Here is a 21,158-nt window from a genome sequence, read left to right as displayed (position 1 = left end):
AATGTAACATAATGGCAAAAAAAAAGGACAACAAATTAGGGCCTAAAGTAGATGTTATAAATGATAAGTCTAACACCAAAAAACATTTCTTCTAATTAATTTCACTTTGAAGTAGAAGACAAGTCCCTGGGGTTCCAGGTAATATGAATTACAAGTAGGCGTAGAATGACTTTTTTTATTCAAAGTGACATGCCTTTTCCTTGAAGTAGGCCTACACTTAACTGTTATTCACAATTGAAATCATAAAAAAAGATATGAATACATTAAATAAAATGAGATTTTTTTCCAATTAGATGATTAAGTTTATTTAATTTAAAGTAGGCCTAATTGCTATTTTTTCAAAATTCAATTCCATGTCTTCCTTGATATAGGTCTATAACATAAGCTAATACTGAAGCAAAAACTCCAATGTCTGTGAAAGCCATGTAAAATTTTTAGATAGTGTATTAATGATTAAGCTTAATGAATACGATTACGTTCATTTATTAGCAGGATGTTATTACTCATTCAATATGCCCTCTCCAATCACAAAAGAAAAACACAAGTCTTCTATATTTGCAGAACTGACCAATTTACAACCTTTAGAATTCTATTTTAGAACAATTTTTTTTCTGGCAATGGTGAGGAAGAGCCGGCTGTGAGGGGAAATGGAGGAGGGCGGTAACAAAAAAGATAACAAATCAAGATGAATCACAATTTTAATTCCTAGAAAATGAAGAAACATTTATCGCATATTCTAAAGTTTTACATGCTTTCCTTTCCACACAATGAGACCTAACTTTTTTCTCATACACATGATATACCAGCAATATCTTTTCAGAATCTAATGTTTTATCTTTACTTTTCAGGTTCTGAATTTGTTTCATGAGACAATATTGTAAATAAAATAAAAAGTTTTAAAACAGTTCTACCACCAAGTTGCTGAGGATAAGATGAAGAAGCAAGATAACACTCATGAGGTAATTAGAATGGTTTTCCTTTAAAAAAAAATACCACCATATTATTTCCATTGTTTCTGCAGAAAACTACTTTTATTTAAACCTCAATTGATGTAAGCCTGTGTACATTAATTAGTTTAGCTTGGATACAAGATTATCTTGTTTGAGGCCTAATACATAGTTTTACTAATTTTCTTCAGAATAGAGTGGGCCTTGGGCCTTCCTCTAAAAAATAAAAGCGTTCTCAACGAAAGACAAGTCTAACACATATTTCTGAGTAATAATGAGTTTGAAATAGGGTTAGTGACTATCCCTCCCCCTTCCCCGATTCATGCCCGTTGCCTTGAAGTACAATGTACATTAATTGTGTATGTATGTCTTTGTTTGTTTCGAAAGTTTTGAAAGACCTACTAGGATGTTTGCAATAGTGCAAATATTTTCATTCGTTGAAAGATGGAATGTTCCACCATTCATCTCGGCTCCGCCTCGTCGAATAGAACATTCCATCTTTCAAGTGTGGAAATACTTTTTCGCACCTACTATCCGCTCCGGACACTTTTGCATATGCAATCGTGTCCGGGGGTAAGCAAAAACCGTCCGGTGGACATGTACTTAACTGTACATGCATGTATGTGCGCACGTAAGCGAGCGTGCATGCACTGAACCTATACGCATATGCAACATAAATATTCACGTATTTTATGATTGCAGCGAATACCCAACGGCCGAACATTTCCCATGTCATTCATGCATGCAATTAGCTTGTAAACAAATGGCGAACGTGTTCCGTCGACCAAGGGCGTTTAATTTACTGTAATGACGGTTTTGCACGGGGCGGACACAACTGCATATGAAAATGTGTCCGGGCGGACACAATTGCATTATGCAGCAGTATCCGGGCGGACACGGTTGCATATACAAAACCGTCCGGCGGACATTATTGCATATGCAAAGTGTTTTCATTGTTTTCATCCCCCGCAGTGTGGTATTAAATTGATCTCGAAAACGGGAATAAGTATATTATGAAACTGAAAATACCGTTTTTATACAATGGTCATGAACGACAACTATATCACACATGTTTCATTTGCCTCCGGGTTGTTTATTTCGGGGTGAAGTTGATAAAAAATAACGCTTCATTCAGGCGCCATGACGACCAACCGTGTGTAAATGCTCACTGTGGCCTTTTTGTTTCAATATTAAGTGAGGGCGGTGTATATAATGGAACATGATGGGGCGCACAGCTTATAAGTTGTGATACAGGAAGTGTGGGCCTTTGGACAAAAATGTCACCGGTGTGCGATTGCTTTTAAAAAACACATCAATATTAATTTATTTTTATTTTTCCCCTAAAGAGGTTGATAAAGAGGTCTGATAGAGGTTGGAAAAAGAACTCCCGTGTGATGTGCTTGCGCGCATGTGAGCGTTATGGCAAACAAAACATTGTGATTGGAAATCGTTATAATTCCTCAGCAGGCCTGTAACTAGTCTTGGTGCAAGACGTTTCTCGTTTCCTTTTCACGCACACCGCGGCCAATTCACCTAGGCGCGCACCGACTCACCTAACTTATAGTCCACTCACCGCCCCGGGGCGCGGTGTGAGTGGACTAAGTCAGGTGAGTCGGTGCGGGCGCTGTTGGTGAATTGGCCGCGGTGTGCGTGAAAAGGAAACGAGAAACGTCTTGCACCAAGACTAGCCTGTAACCAGTAATAATTAATAATATTTTATTTGTTGGGGGGGGGGGGGGGGGGGGCGAGTATGAACAATTAAACACAAACTCCTCCCCTCCCCTCTCCCATTCAGATAACTGAATGTATTTTTAACCACAAACTGGGGGTCCTTTTGATGAGTCATGTTATTATGCTATGCATTTTGGTCATGTTCATGTGATGTGAATTAACTTATCCCTGCATGATAGTTTGCTTGAAACGGAAATCTTACCACACCCACTTTTCAACTTTTCTAGCGTCACTAGAGGGCGCAACGTTATTATTGCCATCATGGTGGATCACTGGAAAAAAGTTGTGTCTTTTACTGGATCGTTGAAGGAAAACGCCGCCGAATCTCAGGCTGAAAACCTTGTACAGGAAATAGAGACATCCGAGGAACCAGTTGCTCCTACTTTAAGGTATTATGAACTGTCTTTGTGGTTCAAATAGAGCATTTTAAAATGATAAGAATCAGTGTTCAGCTGAACCGAGGTCAAAATAAGGTCACAGACACATACACAGTTTGCAATGCATGCATAATGGCATGAATAATGCACTCGCGCTGTACTACTGTGTATAAAATGCACTCGTCGTACAACATGTAAATTTCGTGCGATGTTGATGTTTGTTAGACCATGTTAGACATGTTTATATGAGTTGAATGTTGGTCCATGGCTTATTCATTGATTGAATTAATTTAATTAAAACGAAAAAGCCACATCACATGATGATGAATGAAGAAAAGCAACGATAAATAAAAATGTATGTTTTTTACCCAGTGAAATTGTGCAAATGTCTCGGGACAAGGCAAGACAACCAAAAAAGTATAACATTTAGTTAGAAAGAATTTAGAAGACTTCTCAATCTCTTAGTTATAAATATGACATGTTGCTTTTGTGAACTGAAATGTCATAAAAACTGCACGGTGTGGTCAAATGTACGATTGCAACTTGCAATTTGCAATTGGTGCAATCATATTCTGAAAACACAAACAAATTTGTTCAACATAAAAAATATGAATGTGGTAAACCTTCATTTATTTACCATTGTTTTGTACACAAATTGTTTGTCTGACAGCTTCAATCCAGGTAAACAATTGAAGTTGACCTCAAAGGAAAACAAATTATGTGTTGTAGATTTGAAAAGAAGATGAAATAATTAAATTAGTTATTAATATATTCTAATTTAATTTATCAATTCATCAGTTTATATATACGGTATCAAATACTAAAATCAGGTCAAATTGGTTGCCATCAATCATTTTTTTCTTATAAATTCAATATTTTATAACTGGTCTGTGAAGTCAATTGTACTGTAGATTATGTTGTTTGTGTAATAACTAAAAAGTAGTATGCATGATGTACAGTATACTAAGTAGTAATAAGTTAGTATACACAGTAGATAAATGCTTTAAATGAAATACAGGGGTAGTGGGAGTGTGTTTGTACATTGTACTTGTTGTGTGTAGAACCTGGTAGTACCATGTACAGTCATCAACGGCTGCCACTAACTAGTGCTTTTCGATGATTACTGGCTGAGTGCCACAACCCATCATTAATCCAAAAGTGAAGTCATAAACAGTAGGTCAAGGTCACTTCATTGAAGGAGTCCCATTACACATGGCTGGCTCATTATCGCATTGATAAATGACTGTTACTTGCTGCCCCTTTGATGCTAATGACAACGTTTGCTCATCACTAAACACAACTGATGCACAGTGCTTGCTTAGTTATCACTGGGATCTCTCAATGGAGACACAGTGTACAGTGAAAGTATTGGTGAGATGTGTGTGAAGAAGAGATGGCTTGACGAGATAATCAAAGCTGGTGCACAGTAGCTGTGGTTATAATCATCAGGAAAGGATTACACCCGAGAGTCAGAGTACCGGTTCCGAATGTAGGGATCCCAGCCATGTCACTGCCGTTACTACTTTGATTGGATCCATCGTGTGCATTTTGCACACCATACATCCACATGGGCAGAGGATGCAATGCTGTAACCGTGATGTGCTACGGACATGTAATGGTGGGAGGATGTACATTGTTGTGCATGAACCTGTAGTGTTACATGTATTTCCTGATCCAAGGACTAAATTGATTGCTAAACATTTCGTAACTAACCATATCGTAGAAATATGAGAACGCTACACTTGATGACTGATGGAGCTGATCGGTGGTTAACTTCTAAGTGATGAATAGTGACTTTTAATCACAGATGCTGTAAGGATTATCATGTGTCTGTATCTTCTGGTGTCGAACTCCTTCATGCGATTCTACTGATACACACTAGAGCGTGGGCGTTCCAGGCCCTTTTCTGTTGTATCCTGTTGCAGAATTGGTTTGTGATAACATAGGGCAAGGTGATACACAACAAGCTCTTATGTTGGTGAAACCAGGAAACAACTACTGGCACATTGTGTATAGTATACATAATGCTAATGTCTGTGTACATGTAGTGCTACTTGTAGATTCATGTCTGCCTGCAACTTGCATTGAATCTACTGCATCTGAAAAAGCTATCTGATGGAAACAGATACAAGTGTCATCGTAATAAAATGCAGCATTAGGGCAACCTGATATGATACATGTTTACAGTGAATACACACTAGTTTGCTGTGTTTACTCAGCACTGTGTAATGTAATCTACATGTAACTGTGCACTTGACCCCCATTGAGTAGCCTATCCCTACAGTTGGTGGTTGTTGAGCCATGTCAGAGTAGGAGGTGGTATTGAGTATGAATGTACAACATATAAGGATTACTGTTCATGTGATTAATGCATGAGGCACACATCATATGTAGACACTACACCAGTTCAAGGAGATAACAGTTATTTCCTCTTCTCTGCACACTCAACTGCATAGTCAACTGCATGGCAAGCATTGATCTTGGGTGAACTCCTCTTGAGGAGCGATTCTATCATTATGACTGAGGAGGACAAATTTCCTTACACCCCTTTGCTGGACACCAAAGACGAGCACAACCGGTTGGTGTGTATCATCGAGGAATCCGATTCCACTTCTGTCTGTCAGATATTCAGGTTTGTGTTATTAGGGTCCTGTGTGTTGTTGATGTTGGGGGTGGGAAGGGGGGTGGCTGAGGCGTGAGGGACTGTGGCTAATCGAGGGACACTGCAGGAGAAGGACGGGTGAGGGGAAAGGGTTGAATGTGGATCTAGAGCTCAAGTTGACCTTGTGAATGTTTTCTTTTGTTTGTATTAATCTCATCATGACTTGACCTTGAAATTCACTGAAAGCTGTTGTTGCAGGCCTGAGAGAGTAGGGGTATTTTTTCCATTGACTGTAGGAATTGTTTAATAAACCATGAATGAACATTGGTGGGCAAGTCAGAATGTCCTTTCCCACAGTACAGTCAATACACAATCTTATGATAATTTATATTGAAGACTGCACCGTCACCTGTTCATAATCAAAGATAGGTAACACATCTCATAACTTGTTTAGCTGTTATTTTAAAATTCTTGATTTTATGTGGTATGACTACATATAAAGCATACAAAATTAAACATTTCTTAACTGGCCTCGTGGTACATATATTTTGCCTAACAGGAAATGCCCAGGAATTTAAGTAAGTTAACTCTTTATAATGTGTAATTGCAAGCAATGTGCCATTGTCAAAACATGGAGGAAAAAATATAGTACAAAGTACTCCCAGACAACACTGTACAAATCTACCATGCTGGCTTCCTCCATGGCCTTAGTGACAGCTCCATTCTTCCCAACACCCTTATGTCCTGACATTCCAATCATAACCCCTCATGATCTTCATTGAATAGTGTTATGGGTAAGGTTTTAGGGTACATGTTATAGGATTAGAAAATACATGGTGTCAGATCTTAGCAGACCTACCAAGTCTCACGCATTAGGCATGAGACTCACGCATTAGGGGTCTGTCTCACACTCTCATGCGCCGCAACCATTTTCTCACGCATTGGGGCCAGACCGGAGAAAAAAATAAAAAATAACGACAATGCATTGCCATATTGCGCATGGGTGTACAAAAAACAAAGTTTGCACAATCTTCAGATTGTAGGCTTTGAAAAATCTCACGCATAGCTGGCCTTTGAACTTGGCATCTCTGTCTTAGGGGTGTCGGCAATGTAATGTAATGTAATGTAGCCCTAGATGTTGTACATCTATAGGCCTACATGTATGTACATGTAATAGACTGATCCATTAAGCTCCGCCCACGTTGCACGTGTGAGTAAGAATACGTGAGCCTCTCCAATGCCTTTTTGCACAATCTGGAGCGCGCCAAGCATACGCGCATGCATGTCGGACCTTTGTCGCGTTGTGATTGGTCAATATGCAATGGGGCGGAGCTTAATGGATCGGTCTATTATGCACAATGCATTGACGTGAAGGGGATTCAGAATACCAGTGTGTAACCACTGTCAGACTGTGTATCCACTGCACACTTACAGTGTACATACAATTACATACAATGTGTGTGTGTACAGGTACATGCTGTATGTCCCACATTGTGCACATAATTACCTGATGTACAGAATGTTGTGTATTATGTAGGTTGGAATTTGAGGATAGAGTAGAACTTTCCATGTAAGGGTGTATGGTGCTGTAGTTTTTTAAAAGTATGTTCACCACATATTTTATGTAAACTTACATGTAATGTAGTACACACTCTTTGATGTTACGTAATGGAGACATGTATCTTTTGTTTTTATCACAAAATTGTTTCTTAAAGGAACACGTTGCCTTGGATCGGTCGAGTTGGTCTTTTAGGCAAATTTGTGTTGGTCATTATATTCTACTTTTAAAACATCTTTCTAACCAATGCATTTTATAAAAAAAACGGTTACAAACGCTTTTTATAGACCAACTCCTACAATCCAAGGCAATGTGTTCCTGAAATTTTTTAACTTAGATCTGTAAAGTTGTTGGTCCAATACGTTGTGAAACTAACACAATAATTATGTATGTTTCCTGCATTTATTTTAAATACACTTCCTTCCTGGTACACATTCATAACTGTATAAATGCATCCAACATGTACATTTCCTGTGAATCTGTGATGGACACCTATATTTAACAGTAGGATAAGTTGTACTGATGTAAAATGTGTATTTGTCAGGTGTCAGGATGTACTGTATTTAAACAAATTTTGTGCTCAATACTACTCGGGGTGTACATTAATCCAAAGTAAGGGTTATTATTTTTCATATTTTCTCCTCCCCCCTAGCATCGTAGCAAAAGAAAAGAGAGCAATAATGGCAGTACAATACATACTTTGTACATACTGTACTTATGTGTATGTGCCCCACACCCTTCAAAGAGCATACATGTACATTAGGTCTAGACAGCAGCACACATTTATTTATATTTGTTTAAAAAAAAGGTATATTCAGGCATACATTGTGATTGTGCAATGTGTAATGTGCATTGATACAAAACTGTTTTAATCAGGCTACACTTAATGTGCAGTTACAGTGAGATGCATTGATCCCCTTATTACATTACATGTAGTGGTCTTGAATGAATTAGTAGAGCTTTTGTATGGTCACCAGGAAAGCGGCCATTAAGAGTTTGAGAGAGTAACAAACAGAGTTGACTCAGACAGAACTAATCATTTCTTTTGAATGTATCCAGTAAAATTCAGTACAAATCTGTATTTTTACAAACGGAGTGACATTGCACATTGCAGGGCATTCTGTCAGGCAAGATACTGTACTGCTCATATTATGGTAAATATATGACATTTTGTGTCATGATTTCCACATAAATTCAAAAGTTGTAAAAGAAACAGCTGATTTTTAAAAATTGTATGTGCCCTCCTTTCTTCATACGAACATGTCATATATCAAAAGTAGTCAAAAATCAAAGGTGCAATCTCCATAAAATATAAATAGGTCTCGGTTTTTTGGCGTTCACAACCAATCGTAGCACACAGTACCTTTGGCTTCATGTCCCATTCGAAAGACAAAGCAGTGATGGTAAAGTAGTTGTATCTTGCACAAGGGTCGTATGCCACAACCAGGACTCAAAACCAAACTGCATTAAAAACATGAATACTGATCAGACGCACCAAAGCTTGAGTCTGGGCTCTTAACCGCCCGGCTACAACACGCCACCAGGCTTTGGAAGACACTAACAAAAAACCTTGCATTCTGTCCCCTTTATGTTTACAGAGCGATTCAAGATGGCAAAGATCATGAGCGCTTCATGGAGCATCTTAAGACTCGGATCCAGGAGCATGACCGAGACATCGAGAGGATGTGCAACTTCCACTACCAAGGGTTCGTGGATAGTATTGGTCAGCTCCTTAAGGTCCGCGCAATCGCAGAGAAGCTCAAGGTACGTAGAAGTATAATCTGGACGAGGGTTAATTTTTTGAGATGCTACATTGTAGGTGTACTGGGCTCTATTATGTGCATTACACAGTATACGGGACCTGTAGCTTTACATCCCATTCGAAGGATAAAGCAATAGTGTCTTGCTAAAGGACACGGTTTCAAGATTGGGGCTTAAACCCACACTCTGCTGATCAGAAACATAGGAGCTTGAGTCTGGTGTGCTCGGCCATGTATATCAGTTGATAGGTGGCACAGACATGAATGTACCAGCCATTCTCCCATTATTTCCATTGATTTTAGCATGTTTTGTTGCACTGTTTTTATTAACAACATTTTGCAATTCACCACCCCCCCAACACAAATTATTGACAAATTGTTGACACATTGAGAAATTATTGACAACTATAGCATTGCTGTTTACATTTTCAGCAAGTTTCAGGACCAAACATTTAATAGTTTTGTAATAACATTAATTAGCATGATCACGAATCATTAAATTGGACACTTTGCAAAGCAACAAGTTGAGATCAGATATTGCCTAAAGTCAGCTTGATTCATGGTATAATTTTGTTGGTTTCTTGATTATTTTGGAATTTATAGGAGGAGATTCTCAACACAAACAGAGCCCTGCAGCGATCAGGGCTGCCTGTAATACAACAGGCAGAGGAGCTGGAGAAAACCAGAAAGATGCATCGAAACATAGTGGCTACTGTAGAGCATCTTCAACTCTGTCTACCTGGTAAGATTAAACTTATAGCCCCTTTCACACTACTCTATTCCCCAGGGGCAACCCTGGGGATTAACGGCTGGCCCTTTCACACTTGGATTGCTTTACCCCTGCTGTACCCTGGCAAATGGGCATACCACAAGGAGTAGCCACCCCTGTTCCGGAGAAGGGGTAAAGCGGTAAAACCCTGGGGTGTTCTGGAAACGTGCAACTGGAATCTCATGAGATAGGGACCTGGTGAAGACAGCGTGAAAGTGCACCGCGGTAACCTTGAGGCCTCCTCGGGGATGTTTTCCACAAAGATAAGAGACACAGTGTGAAAAGGGTTTTTAATGTCTTTGTCTCTCTAGGAGGTGATACATTTCCATCCACTTACTTGTGTCCATCGACTTTGCCTGTATCAGATTTACTCATCTTGGACTTCTCCACTAATGCATTGCAAAGAGTGCTTTCATGAGTATGGTTGTATTTATCGAGCTTGGAAGTTCCTACCTCCTCATGCTACTCTCTGCCTATAAAAGACAACTATACATTCCCTAATGGACGGAGCTTCTGCCTGTCATTAATCTTTGTGATGTATATTTTTGTTCTGTTCTTTCAGTTCTTCAGATGTACTGCAAGTTGAATGAACAGATGGAAGCAAAAAGGTACATTAATAGAAATGTTTAGGCCTTTTTGTCACAAGTTATGAGTGTATGATTTTGTGATTGAATTTTGCTTTTAATTAAGACCAGTATCCTCACTTGGTGTATTTCAAATATAGGTAATTTCGTAGGATTAGCGATGAAGAAGTATTTTTTACATTGTTGTAAATTCAATATCAATAGACCAATTACGTTCTCCCATCAACTCCTTCAGATATTACACTGCCCTAAAGACATTAGAGCAGCTTGAACACACCCAGTTGCCGAGAGTCACACGCTATCGGTTCTGTGAGAATATGGCCAAGAACATTCCCAAGTTAAGAGACAGCATCATGGAGGCCTCCATGAGTGATCTAAAGGACTTCCTGGAGAGTATACGAAAGCACTCTGACTGGATAGGGGAAGAAGCTATGAAACAGGTTAGTAGTAGTCAACAGATTTGTCTCTTCTGTGGTAGGGTGTCATGGCAGAGTTGTTTAGAGCATCAAACTCAAGTTCTGGTGGTTAAGTCATCAGTGTGTGGATTTAGATATTGGTCATGACACTTGTGTCTTGAGCTAGATGCTTTACTATGACTATAGGTTTGTTTTTTGTTTGAAAAAGCCTTTGGAGCGCCATGGCATTCCAAATCTGTACACTCCCAAGGGAACAGAGAATGCAATTGGCGTAAAACAGGAAGCTGTTGATATATATTTTTTGTTGTAGGCTGTCTTTTGGTATGTGTTTTTAGAACTTGGTAAAATATGTAAATAACAGTTAGGATCTTAATTCTGCAGGTTCAGAAACGGAATAACATGGAGGATAACATCTTCGGAAAGGGAATAGTTGCACCCAAGAAGGAGTCGTCGCTGGTAGAGGCAGACAACACAAATCCCTTCAGTGATGAGATCGAAGAAGATGAGGTAAAATAATATCCAATATGAATTTACAATCTGAGAAGCATTAACACAACAACACTTACTCCTACCATCTGGAAGAAGGTGGTTGGTCAGGGTGCCTTTGGTTAAAGTGGCCCCCACCTCCAGAAATCCGCCAATCTGACTCAAATCACAACATTTAAAAAAACGTTAAAAACGTTCGGAGCCCATTAATCTGTTTATTGTTAATTCTCTATTTGTCAGTGCCTTGATCTAGTGTCTAGGATATGTGAGCTTTATAAGAACTTTGTACTAATATTATTATTATTACTCCACATTACCTCATTACTTTGTTACTTCGTTACTTTATTATCTCGAAGTGAAATGTTTCTCAAAATGCTTTTTATATGCTTCCAAAATCTGTTGTAGGCTTCTTACCAAAGATTTGTATTGCCATCATTTTAAAGGTTGATTACCAAACACATACATGTACCTTCCCTTTTATTCCATGTATACTTCTTCCTTGTTTGTCTCTTAGGAGATCAGCCCCCTGGACAAGGTGGATTTCTCTCCAGTCTATCGATGTCTTCATATCTACTCCGTGTTAGGTATGAGGGAAACATTCGAGGGTTACTACCGCAAACAACGAGGAAAACAGTCTAAACTAGCTATCCAGCCTCATGGACATATGGTAAGAGGATTCTATGACCCTTTTTTGAATCCATGGCTTTGGTTTTGGCTCAGGCTAGTCAGGCTCCTCAGTTGTTTTTGACTGTACGTGTGCTATGCATTCAGGGATTCAGACCAGAAAAAGGAGCCTTAAGCCAAATCCAAAGCCAAAGCAATGGATTAAAAAACAACTGTTCAAATCACACTCACATTTCAATTTATTTTATATTTTTCTGGTTGTGAAGCCAATGACTCCAAGAAAAGCGAACTTAATCACTGTAAACTTGTGTTTTATTGCAGTATGAAAAACTAGAGCACTACAAGAAGTACTTTTACCAGATTTTAGGGTAAGTTTTTAAAAAGGAATTTTATTTTTAGTGCTTTTTCTTAAAGTCAGAAAATGTTTGCATGCCAGACCAATATTTCCCCAGAATCTTTGTGTGTATTATACTACATGTAACTGTTAATTTTTCTGGTTTATGAAAGCGAAGCATTTGTAGCCCGGGGGCTTAATTGACAAGTTTATTTACAAGTTAATTTCTGTTTTATTAATGTATGTTTCATGTTTAAGTGCTTAGAGTGACTCCACATGCTTTTCCCCTAGTTTATTCTTATTCTGTCTTGGATACAAATGCATTACCATGTAGTTCTGTAATTGGTGGAAATTGTTTCAGTGGAAATAAATGTGAATTGAAGTGAAAAAATTGAAGCCAAGCAGTCTAACCACTTGACCAGGGTGACAGTATAAGCTAAACTTTCTGAGTTTGTGTTCACTGACTCCTGCCCTGCAGTTTCTTTGTGGTTGAGGATCACATATTGAATACAACGGAGGGACTTGTGACGAGGCAATACCTAGATGACTTATGGAACACAGCCCTCTCCAAAATAGCAGCCACATTACGAAACAACTCTGTGAGTGAAATTCTGTTAATTTTTAACTTACCCATTTCAGGCACACAAATTGTGTTATTCCTACAAATATAAGGTCATGAGCAATTTTATACTGTTACATTTTTGTTGCTGGATTTACCCCAAAGACATGCTTTCCCATTCCCATGCTGAATTTAACCTTCTTGTAATGACTCTGCCAGATTTGGCAGAAAGTTCCCTGTAAATGAAGCAATCTCTCCATGGTCTGATGAACAAATTTATAAATCTCCCTGATTATGGAAACTTTGTCCCTATTACATGGTATCATGTTGAATGTAATTTTAAACATCCCCTGTGATTATTGTAATAATAATAATAATAAGACTTGTAATGCGCACATATCCACCCTGCTGGGTGTACAAAAGTCCCTGATTGCAAGATGTTTATGTTTACAGCTCTGTGTTGAAAACTCATTTTGCTTTAAACATCAAGGGAACATCCTAGCATTTCACAAAGCGCTAGGATTAATCCTAACTCCAGTTAGGACAAGTAACCCGTCCTAAGATAGAATGGGTTCAATGCCTCCTACGTATTTGGATATGGAACTGAACCCATCCTAAGTCCTAAGATTAATCCTAAGTTAGGAAGAGTTTGGTGAAATTGACGGCTGGTCTTTGTGAACTTTGTTTTTTTGGTGCTGTTACTTGCAGGCCTACTGTACCGATGCCACACTCCTCCTCCAAATTAAAGACCAAATTGTTCTCTTCACCCACACATTAAGTGTAAGTATAAACTGATAGTCCTGGGCAGATAACACAAAGACCAAAGAGTAAAGATGGATCTTAAACTGTGTATCAATCTTAGTAGCTAATAATAAAAAACAAATCAGTGGAAATTTGGACTTAACTCTTAATTGAAGTTGCAAGAGAATGAAAGAAATTTGAGTGAGAAATTGATTTGTTTTCCAAAACTATCAGAGGGAGCTGTTTTTCCCAATGTTTTATACTATCAACAGCTCTCCATTGTTCGTTTTTAAGTTATTTTTTGTACTAATATTTATTTTGAGTAATTACCAATAGTGTCCAGTGCTAATAAAATGGATTGTTATTTCTTTGCAGAGTTATGGTTTCAACACGGCGCCCATCGTTGAGCTTCTCCTAGACCTAAAAGATCAGTACAATGAGATCCTGATGAACACATGGGTGCAAGTGTTCAGGTATATTACATCATCCGATCCCAAATGGTAGGGTAGTGCGATGACGGGTCAACACTTTAGTCACTGGTGGAGGTGGTAGAAGTTAGATTAACGCAGGGTAGAAGAATAGTAATGTAGGGTTAGAAGTAGATGATGTTTGGAGAATACTGCACTGGAAGTGGTTTAACACTGTTTACACATTTGTTTTACTAACTGATCACACACATGTGAAACAGCACACATGCACGTTGGAAGATGTGCACTTCTGTGTCCTGGCCATTATTAGTTGGATATGGCACAGCTGCCAACTCTCACTAATTCTGCAGAAAGTTCTCAGAGAATGAACCAATTTTTTCATGTTCTGGCGATTAATTTAAAAAACCTCCCTGATTATGGAAACTTATTCCCTATAGTGTTGAATGTTATTTGAGACACTTCCCTGATTGTTAGACAGAACCTCATTGCACGATGTAAATGTTTGCACAGACAAAGAAATGCTAAAGATCCTGTACTCGTCTGATTCCACATGCACGTGTGTGTGATAGCGCATTTATCTTCAAGTAAACTTGATGTGCAGCATAAAGTAGGACAATATGCGAAGTTAGAATTTGCAAGGTGTGGTATGGGCCATGCACTATAGGCTAATATCACACTGTTATTACCATCAATTGACCAATCACAATCGAGGATTCAAGTTTGCTTGAAGATTAAAAAAAAGTATTGTGGAGCTTTTATTAGATTCCTGGAACCTTAATCATTTGAAGTATGGCATGTCGCAATGATAGGGACAAAACATCCCAATTCTAATCATTTCCATTTTAAAACCTAACCAAGATCAAAACTTCAGAAAATGTCTTGCTTCCAGGCAGAATTGATTCAATGCCTACATTCTTGAAGCTTTTACATGTAACAACCGTTTCTAACCAAGCAATACATAATACATTCTAACCTACATGACCTAACTTTATAAACTTATTCAGTAACGCTTAATCTACATTTTGTCTTAATGTGGCCAAGTGGTTTAGTGCATTGGGCCCATATTCTGGTTGTCATTAGTGCTACGTCCTTCGAGCGTGACATAAAGCTATTGGTCCTGTGTGTTGTGTAATGCACATAAAAGAACCCAGTAACGCTAAAAGAAGGGGGTGCTCTGGTGTTTCTGGCAGTGGCTGCTGAGGGCACCGCAGCACCCTAAAGTGCTACACCACAGCACTAAAGTGCTACATAAATCAGTCTCATGTATTATCAGAAAGACTTCAAAACTTGTCTTAAAAAGTGTTTCTCTTTGTTTCAGCACCTTTAAGCACCTTTTATGTTATTATATTGTTTTGTTATTATTATTTTGATATTTTTTATAACACACCTTGGAGAACGCATGTCAGGTCCACTCTTCCTTGAATATAGAAGATTCTTGAATCTTCAGCTCAGCTCATATTCAAACCATTTCCTTTAAGATCCTTCTTTATTGAGGCTTAAATCAAATCGCTTCCCAAGATGCCTGAACTAGGATCTTCTCGTCATTGATCATTTCCTTTGGTACTATCTTCTTGTAGTGAGATCTTTGAAAATGACAACTACACAGCAATTATTGTTGAGACATCACATGATTACAACGAGATCACAAGAACAATACCCTTCCTTAATGAAGACATCGAAAAGGTAAACAGCAGTTACAAAAGATTTCTTCCGCTCAAAGATTAAGTTTATTTTTAATTGATAAAAATAACTATGACATGTATATAAACGGATTCTTTTCATTTTGTTGGTTGAACTGGCATCACCCTTCATTTTGCCTTTTGTCATGTTTGTAGTGCTGTGCTGCTCTAATTTTTTTGTAAAATGTTGTATCTCCTGAACCACGAGTCAGAACGATGTAATGTTTGTGTTGCTTTGTAGATTATTAACACTTGGGACACAATTTATTCAAAAAGATGACCCCACTTTGACATTTACTTTTGGTACAAACAGGATGTAAAAAAAAAAGAAAAAAGAGTCCTATATGGACAATTATAGGACCCATTATAATCACAATACTACTTTTTCGTTTTCTGTCTTCCCATTATCAGTACTTTTACTTTTGTGCTTATTGTACTGTTTCTTGTAAAGCGCTGCAATACCCTGTGTAAGAGCGCTCTACAAATGCGTCTCATAACTCAAACTTTGTCCCACACCTTGCAGGAAAATACTGTTAAAGCGTCTTGAGCGTCACTATTACTATTATTTTTGGTATTTTTATTCTCGTCCACAGCAACCCTACCCAAAAAGACTCCCCTTCTCAGAGTTTGTTCCCAAGGTCTACAAGCAGATCAAGGAGTTCATCTACGCCTGTCACAAGTTCTCTCAAGACCTGCACCTTACCCAGACGGAGAGAGATGACATGATCCGAAAGTCCACCAACATCCTCCTGACGAGAACTTTGAGTGGCTGCCTGACGGCACTCATCAGGAAACAGAGCCTTGGTCTGGTGGAGGTAAGCGGCTTTGCCACTTTTTGAATCAGTAAAATTTTAAGTTAAGAAACCAGTGTTCTTATTGAACAAGTTGAAATATTAACAAAGGCCTATGTGAACACAATTGAACCCAAAGACTGGTGTGAGCTGTGTTGTGGGCTTTCTATTTGTATTGTATCTTTTACTAATTTCATTGTTCGCTTTATGCGTTTAGAGGCTTTTGCATTAGGCGCATTACAAATGTCTTTAATATTATAGTTATTGTTATGGTCATGCTACTTTATCTTTTAAGAAGTGACATTTACTTCATTGACTTTGTGCTGAAAACTCCTGGAGTTTGGCTATGTCCTGTAGCCTTAGATCTCATCAAGGGTCTTTTTCAGGATCTTTGATGTTCCCAAAATGGCATCCTTCTGTAACAGATCTACCTATAGTTATTATTGCGTGAACATTAAATTGTTACTATTATTAATGTACTTTGTCTGCTTGTCTAGTTGTTGCATTTATACAATACCAATTTTTTCAATCTGTGATTTTTATAAGTTTAAAATAAATTTTATTATTACTGTTGTTATTATTATTGTATGTTGTCTGTTTGTCTAGTTGTTGCATTTATACAATACCAACTTTTCAATCTGTGATTTGTATAAGCTTGACTTTGGCTTTAGATTTGTAATCCTATGTTTTTCAAGTCCCTACACTATGTGGACCTCTTTTGTTCTCAGGTCCACACTTCGTATGTAGAGTTAAAATACTGGTGTAGACCAACGCCAAAATAAACACTTTATTTCCAATGCAACTTCCCTGGCCTTGGTGCCCTTGAAATGCTCTAGTAGAACTTCACAATTTCCTTATATGGTGCCCTTTACCAAGGAGAAAATGCCTTGGTGCCCTTGCCTGACAGTGATTGTATTGATTATTTCCAATCAGCTTGTTCAAGTAACCGTCAACACTATACACTTGGAGCATGCGTGCACCCATCTAGAGAGCTTCATCTCTAATATAACAGGGTGAGTAGAACTTAGATGCGAGTGTAATGGATGCTAGGTTATAACTTAACAAATGCTCAGCAACTATGTATTACAAAAACCAGAACTGCAAGATATAAACAGTCACCCATTCCCTGTACGGTTAACCTTTTAAATGCAGCTCCCACTAAATGTGTTAGCTCATCCATTTTTAAGTCTTGTCTACCGCTTTTTCTGGAATGTTTAATTGTTAGTGCCTAATGTTTATCTCAAATTCATTTTTATTGACACCACCTGTTTTTGATGTCACTCTTTGTAAACTGAATGTTTTTAGTCTTCGGACTTGGTTTTTCAACAATATCAAAATAACTGAATGACTGAAAGAATCTGATGAACAATAATAGAAATCATAATAAAAGACGAATGATTTGGTCCACAGAACCACAGGCGACAACATCCATGCAGCTGGTCTGCAGAGCACCAATATCTTCCGAGATGCTCGCAGCGAAGCTGAGCTAGAGATTTATAAGAGACTCAACGCCAAGGTGGATCAGTTCCTGGAGCTAGCGTCTTATGACTGGACGCTGGATGAACCCAAGGGTCATGCTAGCGGCTACATTATGGATATTATTAGGTTTCTGGAAGGAAGCTTCAAGGCATTTGTGCATTTACCGGTAAGGCTTGATGCTTCATCTACCACTAGGACCTTAGTCCATATTTAGAACCCACATGCTTAGTGCGTAAATACACTGTTATACTGTTATCTTAAAGATTCAGTTCATAATTTTATATTTCCTATTCCTGTTATACTAACGGTTTGTGTGCTATTGGCTTTGCCAATAAATACAAATACAAATATTCCAATATTCAAATATAATCCCATGGCTGCTGGCCAATCAGGAGCAAGGATTCTATTTGCTGAGGATGTTACTATTTCTCTCGTGATCCTCAGGGTAAGGTAGCGCAGACAGCGTGTCTGTCAGCATGTAAACATCTCTCTGAAGCTTTGATGGAGTTTCTATTGGACAGTAACATTCGACTGATGACCATGGGAGCCATTCAACAGTTCAGCTTCGACATCATACAGTGTGAATGTAAGTTGCAAGAAAATTTCTCAAAAGAACAAAATCTACCCAGTATTAGGAGATATGTATAGTGTTACCACAAACAAAATGTACATTGATACCTTGGCGTGCAAAGTTTTGAATACAATATAAATTAAGCTCTATATACCATGCCCTATATTGGACTACGGGGAACCAATCCCCCCCCCCCCCCACACACACATTTTCTTAAACTTTAACAGTCTGTCTTCCTCTTGTACAAAACTACACTGCCCCTTCCTTTTAAGAATTCTTGCTATTCTTAACACACAATAAAGAGACAATGCCCATTTAATTTGTTGTTGTTCATACATTTGTTGATTGATTGAAATACATATATTTTGTGTCTCTTTGCCGTTTCATCTTTGTAGAACACTGGTATTTCTCTTGAAGTAGAATCTATTTGTTGTCCTCTTTTTATATGTTTCAATTTTTTTAATGGTTTTATCTGAACTATGTACTTTTAAAGGCTTATGATGTTCCCATTTTGAGGTTTTAGTTGGCAGACTTTTGTTATGGGCCATCCTTTACTTTTGATGTCATGTGTTTTGAGATTGTATACTTTTCATGACTTCTAATCCTACATGGTATGCACTGAGATTTGTTGTGTATATTGTATGTTTGGTCTTTGATAAAAGGTTTAATCAAAATATTTATAAAATGCTATCATATGCTGGTAACTGGACAACCAAATAGTCAAGATTTGTAGTTTAGTGATACCGAACAAAGTCAGTGTCTAAACAACTTCTTTGGTAATTATAATCATAGCTTAATCACTGTGTTATATAAAAATATACACGGCATGTGGAGGCTGGCTGGTCAAGTGCACCAGATTCAAAGCTTTGGTGTTTCTGATCAGCAGAGGGTGGGTTCGAGTCCTGGTCTTGACGTTTTTGTCCTAAAAAAACACTGAAACTTTATTGCTTCAGATGGGACGTAAAGCTTGTAACATAGTTGAAAGATATTGATCAGTTTCATAACGAACTTTGTTTCAAGAAAAAAAAGTGCTTAGACTCATTTGTTTATAATTATTGATTTAATGCATGTACCTTAATGTGTAGGCCTAATGATTTGTTCACTTAATGTTTGATATCTATGTGTTTTATATTTTCCTTTGGTATATTTTCTCTGTGGCTTGTTATGTATTTCATCAATTTACATGTAGTATTAAATACATGTACAATGTATGTACAATGTACATGTACTACATGCACTAGATAGATTAGGCACATTATAAATACTTATACGAGTGTGTACATGTACATGTACATATATGCAATTCACCATTTTCACAGACTGACATCTCTTTCCTTCATCTGTCTGAAGTATTTGCAAATTCAGAACCGGTACCTGGCTTCCGCGAGGGCGCTCTTCAGATGACCTTTGTGCAGTTGAGGCAGTTACTTGACCTCTTCATGGTGTGGGATTGGTCAACATACCTGGCCGATTACAACCAGCCGACTAGCAAGTACAGTCGGGTCAATCCACACACAGCTATCACAATCCTGGAAAAGTAAGTTTTGTTTTAATAACCCTATTTTTTTTAAGTGGTTTTAAAATGATTGTATTCTCTGTGTTATGTGTTCTTTTTATTTTAACCTTACTGTACTCTTTTTCATGTAAAAGTGCTTTGAGGCCAAGCATAATGCGCTTTATGAATACCTTTTTATTATTAATATTATTGAGTTAGTTCGGGTTACTCAGAGCTGTAGGGATCTTCAGCTCTCTGGGGAGTATACAGCCGGCCCTGAGCTGTCGTGGCGTTTTGAAGTTTTTTTCATACAAAATATCAACCTCTACCCTCGCAGGTACTCATTTATACCCCTGGGTGAAGAGAAGCAGTTATAGTTAAGTAACGTGCTCAAGGACACAATTGTTACGATCGGGATTCGAACCCACACTCTGGAATAATATATCATTGTTAAGCACTTTGTTCTCTTGTATTTTCAGGATGAGAGATTCAGAGAAGAAAAAGAGCAACCTCTTCGCCAATTTCAAGAAGACTGATCGGGACCGTAAGAAACTGATGGACTTGGTGTTGAAACAGCTGAGGGCATTGGTCAACAACGGGCCAATCAGAGGATAAAGATGGCTTTAAGCCACTCCCTCTGTGTATCTGAACATAAATAAACGAGGAGATTGCAAATCTTGCCAGTAGAGAGTGTCTTATTGAGTCGCCCCTTTTGAAGGGTGTGTGTCGTCTTGGGGGGAAAACAAAACGAACAACAGAAAGTGGATGGTTGAAGTCTCACATACTGAGATAGGTTTGGTTGTTATCCGAGACGGAGAAAAAAAAAGGGTGTGATGAGAATGTCATCATTGGCATTGAGGGATAGATACCTGCTACTGAATCTGATCTGATGTCATCACACTTTATATCTTGCTTGCGCCATTTCAGTTTCCCTGTCTGTCACTGTGCAGCGCAAATTTCAAACAATGTGTGCGCAGTTGGCCATCCACCATGCGCTTATGTGTAATATTGACTCCCAAAGTAGCAGACCATGGCCAGACTGTAGCGCCGTGTGACGTCAAGATTAGGGGGAGGGGGAGTTAAAGCCATTATACACTTTCGGCACTCAAAAAAAAAAAAAAAATCACAGATTTACAAATAACTTACAGGGTTTACAGAAGGTAATGGTGAAAGACTTCTCTTGAAATATTATTCCATGAAATGCTTTACTTTTCAAAAAAACATTAA

General features: G+C 38.2%; 1 protein-coding gene across 2 annotated transcripts; it reads left to right on the top strand.

Moving 5' to 3' along the window:
• Positions 1 to 2,719: 2,719 nt before the first annotated feature.
• Positions 2,720 to 21,059, top strand: LOC117294598 (exocyst complex component 6B-like). Of its 2 annotated transcripts, none has more exons than XM_033777082.1 (18): positions 2,720 to 3,067; positions 8,814 to 8,979; positions 9,579 to 9,717; positions 10,307 to 10,352; positions 10,564 to 10,768; positions 11,126 to 11,251; positions 11,745 to 11,897; positions 12,176 to 12,222; positions 12,667 to 12,787; positions 13,456 to 13,527; positions 13,864 to 13,961; positions 15,494 to 15,599; positions 16,189 to 16,410; positions 17,320 to 17,399; positions 17,797 to 18,031; positions 18,310 to 18,451; positions 19,787 to 19,973; positions 20,411 to 21,059. In XM_033777082.1, exons 1-18 carry the CDS (start codon positions 2,940 to 2,942, stop codon positions 20,544 to 20,546), a joined length of 2,409 nt encoding a protein of 802 aa, XP_033632973.1. In that variant the 5' UTR covers positions 2,720 to 2,939; the 3' UTR covers positions 20,547 to 21,059. The 2 variants fall into 2 exon arrangements, with proteins under 2 accessions (XP_033632973.1, XP_033632975.1); XM_033777084.1 differs by lacking the exon at positions 2,720 to 3,067 and adding an exon at positions 3,120 to 5,687.
• Positions 21,060 to 21,158: the final 99 nt, after the last annotated feature.

This window comes from Asterias rubens, chromosome 9, assembly GCF_902459465.1.
Source record: "Asterias rubens chromosome 9, eAstRub1.3, whole genome shotgun sequence".
Lineage (NCBI taxonomy): Eukaryota > Metazoa > Echinodermata > Asteroidea > Forcipulatida > Asteriidae > Asterias > Asterias rubens.
The sequence above is the reverse complement of the archived record's forward strand: the minus strand, read 5'-3'. Positions and strand labels throughout refer to the sequence as shown.

Bases quoted from the DNA above. Each gene is read 5' to 3' on its own strand.
- LOC117294598 (XM_033777082.1), top strand. From the start codon at position 2,940: ATGGTGGATCACTGGAAAAAAGTTGTGTCTTTTACTGGATCGTTGAAG. The intron at 10,353-10,563 runs GTACATTAATAG...CAACTCCTTCAG, and splicing joins GAACAGATGGAAGCAAAAAG to ATATTACACTGCCCTAAAGA. The intron at 15,600-16,188 runs GTAAACAGCAGT...TCTCGTCCACAG, and splicing joins TTAATGAAGACATCGAAAAG to CAACCCTACCCAAAAAGACT.